The sequence below is a fragment of the Toxotes jaculatrix genome, chromosome 12, assembly GCF_017976425.1.
Source record: "Toxotes jaculatrix isolate fToxJac2 chromosome 12, fToxJac2.pri, whole genome shotgun sequence".
Taxonomy (NCBI): domain Eukaryota; kingdom Metazoa; phylum Chordata; class Actinopteri; family Toxotidae; genus Toxotes; species Toxotes jaculatrix.
In genome coordinates, this window is record NC_054405.1 from 9,710,675 (window position 1) to 9,718,980 (window position 8,306).

At 40.8% G+C, this 8,306-nt stretch overlaps 1 protein-coding gene across 1 annotated transcript; it reads left to right on the forward strand.

The window, feature by feature from the left end:
• Nucleotides 1-309: 309 nt before the first annotated feature.
• On the forward strand, nucleotides 310-8,063 carry LOC121191181 (protein phosphatase 1D-like). The gene is made up of 6 exons (XM_041052301.1): nucleotides 310-969; nucleotides 2,926-3,154; nucleotides 3,362-3,486; nucleotides 3,610-3,791; nucleotides 4,058-4,285; nucleotides 5,742-8,063. Exons 1-6 carry the CDS (start codon nucleotides 453-455, stop codon nucleotides 6,180-6,182), a joined length of 1,722 nt encoding a protein of 573 aa, XP_040908235.1. The 5' UTR covers nucleotides 310-452; the 3' UTR covers nucleotides 6,183-8,063.
• The last annotated feature ends 243 nt before the right edge of the window (nucleotides 8,064-8,306 follow it).

Here is an 8,306-nt window from a genome sequence, read left to right on the forward strand (position 1 = left end):
TCAAGAGTCGGTTTAGGTTAAGTTCTCTTGAGTTATCATATAGAAAGCACATGAAACAGAAGCTGGGACTCGTCTGTGGCAAATTGGTCATGTTATCATCACGTGACACACGGAAGAGGCCATATTCAAGACTACTTGAAGTTTTTTTTTTTTTTTTTTTTTTTTCCTGTGGTCTGTAACGTGATCGCTGCATACATTCCCTATCTTTTCGGACGCCTGTAAATGCAGCGTTGCAGTCAAGCGTCCCATACGTAGTTGCTAAATTGATAGGTGGAAAAACAGGACGTCATTACGTACAGCGGGACGTCTCGGAGAAGATAAACAAAAAGGAAGGAAGCCTTCGGCTACACAATCGCGGCAAAATCGGTTCAAAAATTTAGGTTGCTGGCAACGGTTAGCGACTACATGTGCTATTTAATCGCTTAGTTAAATACCAGTAGGCGTTCACAATCATGGACGAGGCAATAATATTTCGTATGAGTGCATTTTCCGAGCAAGGGGGGAGGAAATACATGGAGGATGTTGTCGAGATACGAATCGAGTACGAGCCGACGGCGTCGCCAGCCGAAGATTATCCAAAGTCGCAGAGACATGGAGGACAGGGAAAAACGGAGAGTGAACCTACCAAACAGACTGAAAACGAGACACATGAGCATGACGTTGCTGCCGAATCTGGTCCAGCTTCTGCAGTGTGGGTGGAGAGTCTATCAAATGAGGACAGTGGCAACAACAGTGCGCCGGTATCAGACGAAAAAGTCGCAGAGCGTGTAGTCGACACTCGCAGGTCTGTGGCGTTTTTCGCCGTGTTTGACGGCCACGGGGGCCGGGAAGCCGCACATTTCGCACGGGAAAATCTGTGGGATTTGTTGAAAAGGCAGCGGGGGTTTTGGTCGAAGGATCACGGCGAAGTGTGTGCTGCGCTTCGGAAAGGGTTCATCGCCTGTCACCATGCGATGTGGAAAGAGCTACGTAAGTCATCAAACTCAAGCTCACCCGTTATTGGGTTTGTTTACCCTCAAATGTATTGCTGTCTATATTTATCGCTGCCTATTGCTCAAAATAGTTTGTCGATAGAAAGCTGTGTCACATGACTGTGTCACAGTATCCGATGCAGGTCCCCTGCCCACTGCTCGCCCCCATCACAGATGAACACGCTGAGTCCTCATCTGACCACGACTCAGCGGTCAGAGTTGACATGACCCCACCAATACAAGTGATGAGTTTTTATCACAGTGGTACATAAGAGTCGACTCCAGGTTAAACAGTACCTTTGCACACTGTTTTTCAAGATATTTGGCAGGTAGGTCGTTCCAAGCATCTCAGAGGACTTGTCACAGTTGCCTCTAGAGTTGCAGTGATCAAGTGTCAACTAATTAATTAGTTTATCAACAGAAAAATCGGAAATTATTTTGATAACTAAGCGTTATAATCATCTTCTTAGCAAAAAAAAATATATTGTTGTTTCCAGCTTCTCAAACATGACGATTTGATGGTTTTCAGAGTAATAAATGCAATATCTTTCAGTTTTGGACTGTTCGTCAGACAAAACAAGACATCTGAAGATATCATATAGGGCTGTGGGAAATTATAACAGGCATTTTAACTCTTTTCTGATGATTAATAGACTGAAAAAATAATTAATGGAGAAAATAATTGGCAGATTAATTGACAGTGAAAAGAATCATTAGTTGCAGCCCTAATTCCTTTTGTCTTTTCATGTAATCCCGGACTGACTGAATGATACGGAGATCAGGGCTCTTCAGGGCCCATACCATCTGCTGCAGGGCTCCTCTTGTAGCTAAAGATAGTTTTTCATGTCTCTGGCTGTAGGTTTGGGGTCACTGTCATGCTGCAGAATGGATTTGGGACAGATCAGACTCCTTCCGGATAGTGTCACATGATGGATAAGAATCACTTCTGAAGTCTCTAAAAGTTTTGCATGGCACTAATATAGCCAACTTGGCGCAAATTCAATCCGGCTTTAAGAACTCTTAATTTAGCGCTTTAATACACAGACCTGAGTCATGAAGCTCAGATCACAGCAGTTCACTATGAAGAAAAGAGAGAGGTAAAGCAAACTGTGCACAGCCACAGAGCAGCACATATTAAACCTGTTATGATGTAGGTAATTAAATATGGACAGAACCACAAACCCAAAGAGAACCTTTGAGAGCATGTTTTGGATCACCAGTGATAAGTGTAAAAGAGCTGTCTGCAGCAGTGAGGCACAGTTGGGGTTACTTTTTTATTTTAGAAAACACAGTTTCAGTCTCTCTGGTAGAATGCAAATGCTTGTAAAGCGTGAGGTGAAGCTAAGTCAAAAACCTAGCCTGAATAGCCCGAGGCTACTCTGCAGGGATATGTTTCTATGGTAACGTGGGTCAAAGCTATTTAATCCTGCTTTATGAATCAGAATTTCTCAAAAATAAGCCCAAATTATTCCAGTAAGCTTGGTGAAGTGATTATCATGTTTTATGAAACAGAACCCCGATCAGTGACCAGCAGAATCTGTCCTCATGCAGTGCTATGTGATAGGAGCAGAGTTTGTAGTTAGATGAAGCACATTGTTTTAATTTGGATTTCTTTCCCTTTGTGCATTTACTTAAAACCATAGCAATTGTTTAACTTTTATTTAACCCCTGATGCAGTTAGAAGCTTCAGTGTAATTGAGTGAAGTGTTAAATAACACCTCTATGACAGATGGAAAGGCTTCTTAACTGTCTCTTAAGTCATCACAGGTGTTGCATGTAGCAAGTCAAGTTCGTGAGTTCAAAAAGGTAATTCCACCTTAAATCTACCTTCTACTTATCTTCAGTGTACCCTCGTCACTGGTTGTTTGTAGTGATAGTTTGAACTGTGACCTTTTGATCTATGAGTACCATTAATCATCCTGAATTGTTTTTGTTTATATTTTTTCTCTCTCAGCGGAGTGGCCAAAGACTATTACTGGTCTGCCCAGCACATCAGGCACCACAGCCAGCGTGATCGTGATCCGTGGAGTTCACATGTATGTCGCCCATGTAGGAGATTCAGCAGTCGTGGTTGGAGTGAAAGAAAATGATTCTGATATCACACTCCAGGCGCTTGAAGTAACACAAGACCATAAACCTGAACTTCCTAAAGAGAAAGAAAGGATTGAACGACTGGGTGGCAGGTGAGTTGGTGGAGAGGACTTCATAGACGACTTCTTCTGTGGTGGCATTTTTCAAGTTTGCATGATATTACAAGGTAATATGGCTGATAGCCAAATAAGATGACATGGAGGCCAGGTATTTACTTGAACTTCTTTCTTTAATATTGCTGTCAGACTTAAAAGCTTTGGATTGCATTGAAGCTTGCTGTTTTGCTCTTGTGGCTGTAGTGTAATGAAGAAATCTGGGGTGAACCGTGTCGTGTGGAAGAGGCCCAGACTGACCCATAACGGCCCTGTGAGAAGGAGTACAGTCATCGACCAGATCCCCTTCCTGGCTGTGGCCCGATCCCTGGGTGAATATTGTACCGTTCTCCTCAGGATCAGTGTCCAAAAAAATTACACTGCATATATGGAAATTAATGTTTCTTTGTGTGATTATTCCTCCTGAAGTGACATATTTTCTTATTTGCTGACAGGTGATCTTTGGAGTTATGATTTCTACAGTGGGGAGTTTGTGGTTTCTCCAGAGCCTGATACCACCGTGATGACCCTTGACCCCAAACGCCATCGCTACATTATCCTCGGCAGCGATGGGCTATGGAATATGATGCCACCCAAGAATGCTGTTAATATGTGTTATAGCCACGACAAAATGGTGGTACGTAATGGCACAAGTAATAAACAGTATGATTTTTTTTTTTTTTGGGGGGGGGCATTTCTTCACACAGTGTCATATGTGGTTTTATGTTTTAAACAATTTCAATTTCGATAGAATAAAATGTCCCCAATGTTTATCAGAATAGAATGATTTTTTTTCTGGATTTTCATATTTCATAGGCTGGAATCAATTGCAAAATGAACAAAATGCAACAAGAATTTATGAAAACGCGAATTTTATTTCTCCTTCTGTTCTGATTTCTTAAGGGACCAAAGGGAATGTCTTGCGCCCGCCGGCTGGGATGCACAGCGCTGCTGTTTTGGAAAGAACGCATGCTCCGCGCAGACAACACAACCGTTATTGTCCTGGCCCTGCAGGAGCGTGGAGGACCACCTATCCCTATGCATCGAGATGAGATTGTTGTCGACATGGCTACTGGAATCGACCATGTTCCATACCCAGGAACTCCTTATAACACATGTGAAATCCCAAAGGTCAGTGCCATGGCTTTGTTGCATTTGTAATGTTTCATTAGGATGAACCATATAAATCATACAGCAAAATGACAGATATTTTCCAAACGCAGAGTCGGTCACTGCTGGGCAAAGCACCTCAGGACCACTCTGACAATGGAAACATATACTGAATATTTTTGTGTGTTTTGTTTGTTGTTTGCTATTCACTGTATCGTCCTTTATATATTCCAGCCCATTTTTATTGTCATTTTAATACTTTTCACTGTTAAAATATGATGGTTCATAGACCCCAACGGTCACACCAACGATTTCCATCTGTGGACCACCGGTTCACCAAATCACTCTTTGTTTTCGGGGCCAACAGGCGGAGCATGAGGATGGCATGTTTTATGAAGAAGATGAGATATATGGAGAAGAACATGAGGGATGGACATGCCTGGAGTGGTAGTGAGGTGACTGCTCAGTAACAAAAAAAAGTGTCAGCAACATGACCAGCCACTGACTTAAATTACTTACTAGGTGAATAGCCAGGCTCATCTTGTTAAACCTGGTGGCTAAAATTCAGTTGTTGGGATGTAAAAAAAAAAAAAAAAATCCTTTTAAAGTTGGTTCGTCCAATGTGCTTGGAAACGTTGGTATTATTAGAATTCGTCTTAGTGTTGTAGTCCCACAACAGAGCTGCAGATCATTTACTTCTTTAAATGCGTTGCCCACTGTTCAGCAGAGTGATTCAATAACAATTCAAAAATATTGAATATCTTTGATAGTTAAAGATACCACAAGTGCCCTGAACTTTCCTCTCGCTTTATAATTTAAAGGCTAAAGGCAACATAATATCACTGGTGCCAGTAGAGGGAGACAGTGAAAAGGCTGCTTTGCTTATTTAAAAACACAAACTGTCTGGCCTTATTCACTGATGCACAACATAAAACTATTATTCCCACGTACAATACCTAATAGCTGACATCAGTCTAAGAAATTATATTACAGGTTTCTACCAAAGAAGAACATTGTTGATTTCGTTTTTTTTTATTATTATTATTAAGGTGAATAGATAAAAGCCAGAGAACTTTATGACTGTGTCTAACCTTACCCACCTTTAGCATTCTTCAGTTTAAAGTCATATGTCTATATTTACTGCCTACATTCTCTATAATCCCCATGATCACTTGTGCATGCAGCACATCTAAAACTTAATGTCAAACCATTTGAACATATCTTAATCCAGTATTGTTTTAAACTATTGTTTATTTCCATGACTTTAGTCCATGAGTCATTTGTAACTGCTTTCATCTGTGTGTCTCATTTTTAATGTTAGACTGATGAATGGCAAGTTGTGTTTCTTTATTCTTGGCATTAAAAAAATGCGGAATTTCAATTAATTTATATTTATAAAACGTGTAATTTATTTGTAACTAAATGTACTCACTTGATGTTTGAATAAAATGACATATTTGGATTTTCTTTGTTTCAGCGGGGCGATGCAGTGAATGCTCCCTCCCCATTCAGAGAAAGTTCCACAACTCTGGAGCAGGCATTTGGGCTGTATGAAGCAGCCTTCTGTGCCACCGCGCAGCTCTTACCTGACGTTGACTCTGTGAGGGCTACGCTGCCCCCTTCAGATGGTATCGAGAATGTTTTCGAAAAGCAAGACTCGACAACCCAAATGGACTGTGGTACCTCTGCTCCTCCGTTAAAAAGGTCTCGTCGCTCTCTGCACATGTCCCCTGAACTCGAAGGTCCTCACCCTCGGCTTGGCCGGCCCCCCATCAAAAGTTTGCCCCAGAAGACGCCTCATGGCAAAGTACCAAGTGAACAGTCCCGCCAAACTCGTGCTCAGAAAAGAGAAAGAAGCTCCTCTGAGGAACGCAGTATCCTCTCACAGCACCACAACGCTGCCTTGTGTGTGTGCTGAATTTTGTCTTATATAAAGTGTTTTAGCCCTGAGACTAGAAGGATAATTTGCATCATGTCAACTTATGCTTACGTACCGGGTGTGCCACAGGCCTATTCCTAGATGTATACTTTTATACAAAGTCTTTGTTTTTGTAAATATGTGAGAAATTTGAGATTGCAAACGTGTTGATGTTTTAACCCTTTCCTCTTGCTCTTCTTCCAGCCCCCTCTTTAATTGTTAGTGTTTGGAAATTTAAAGTTAAAATTTTAGATTTGTTCAATCTGCACAATCTATTTTCATACTTATAAGTATGTACAGTATATCCAAAATATGTATTTTGAAGAAGATGGATCAATACAATCTGACATCTAGCATCAACTCACCAGAATTGTGACGCACGCGATCTTCCAGTCAAGATTTTTATTAAATGAATTAATTAATTTAGATTGTTCTGACTTGTTGAATGCTGTAACAGCATCAGTCTGTCCTTGACTGCGGGGGGTGGGGGGGTGAAATAATAACTCAGACCAGTTGTTTGGGATCTTTCCTCTTGGATGAAATATGCTACTATTATTGATGGCTAACTGTCATCTCATATTTTTCAGTTGCAATGGAAGCCCCCAGTAATAGTGTGAGTCTGAAGTAATTATGCGGGTATTGATTTTAAGTTTGTATCACTTGTTTTATCTTTTTTTTTTTTTTTTTTTTTTTATCGGTGGCTAATTATGTACTGTCATGGTCACAGTTGTTGCTCAGCTTGGTGGATCTTATGCATAGGTTGTGAGGAGGTCTTAGGGTCAGTTCACCCAAATCAAAAAAAAAAATACAACTTACTAACCATAGTGGTATGTATCCATATGCATATAGGTATCTGATTTGTGTGAACTGGCCCTTTACTGATACTTTTTCTTTACTGGATAGTCCTATTGTTCCATTCCAAGCGCCTCCATTCATCGTCTGAATCCTTGGGCCTTTCTACAAGGACATTTGTTTAAGTAGTGGAGGGAAAAATATAAGTTATTGGCTGTATTGGGTGTCTACGTACTGTAAAAGCGGGGATTAATACCTGTACCTCAGTGGGAGGTGGATTAGAGTCTGCTCTGCCCTTGATGTTATTTGTATAACCCAGCTCATTTGAAGTGTCCACTGGGCACTATCACAATTGGAACTATGTCTTCCACTTCATATGGTTTGCATCTGTACCTTGTGTTTTAATCCACACATAAAAAGGCACGTATATGGAATACAGTAAGTGCCCGATTCATGGTATATAGCAAATTACAGAAAGTTCTAATTTATGTTAATATGGCAGCTCACTTACTGTTCTAGCTGATTTGTTTGCCTTATTTTTACATAAAAGTGTCATGGTTGCCTTAGCACAAATGAGTCAGAGGTGCTTTTCACATGTTTTTACATGTTTGGGACCGAGACAGGTGAGAACCTCTAGGATATGTCAATGTAAGTGTGGCCGTGGCCCAGCCTCAACCGTTTGTCATGCACCTTTTGTTCTACACCAGTGTCATTTTACCATTCACACCACAGCATACTTAACCTTCCCCACGTGGTTAATGTTTTCCAACTATACTACGGAGCAGTCTGTTCATTTTTGTACAGTACGTCAATATGCAATAGAAGTTTGTACAGTACATTATTATGCAAAGTAATTGTTTTTCAGGAGTCTGGCATGCTCAGATCTACTCTGTATGTTGTGAAGTGTCCAGAGGTAATGGATATTAAAGAGCATGTGGTGTGTTTTGACAGTTACAATACTTGGGTCTGGCTTCATAGTCACTGCAGCCAGTTTTCAGGTATAACTATATACGTTACATGCTTTGAAAGTGACTGGATATACAGTGTCTGTGTGTTGTAATAAAAGTTCTCATTTTCCAGTTGGTGCTAGCATGTCTGTCGTGGTGTCTGTGTTCTACGCCCCGACTTTCGTTTCAGCATTTTTCTGTTCAGTAACTATATGAACTTTGCAAATGGAGCTACTGTGCAGTTTGAATATAGAGGCAAATTTTTGCATGTTCCAGGAGATGGCAGTGATGTGAAGGGTTTGAACAGTTGCGTTTGCAATAACTAGCTTCTTCAATACGCTTTAGCTTTCAGTTCATCAGAAAATCCAGCATCTGCTATTTGAAT

Coding starts and splice junctions, on each gene's coding strand:
- LOC121191181 (XM_041052301.1), top strand. CDS start 453: ATGGACGAGGCAATAATATTTCGTATGAGTGCATTTTCCGAGCAAGGG. Junction 970..2,925: donor TGCGATGTGGAAAGAGCTAC/GTAAGTCATCAA, acceptor TTTCTCTCTCAG/CGGAGTGGCCAAAGACTATT. Junction 3,792..4,057: donor ATAGCCACGACAAAATGGTG/GTACGTAATGGC, acceptor TGATTTCTTAAG/GGACCAAAGGGAATGTCTTG.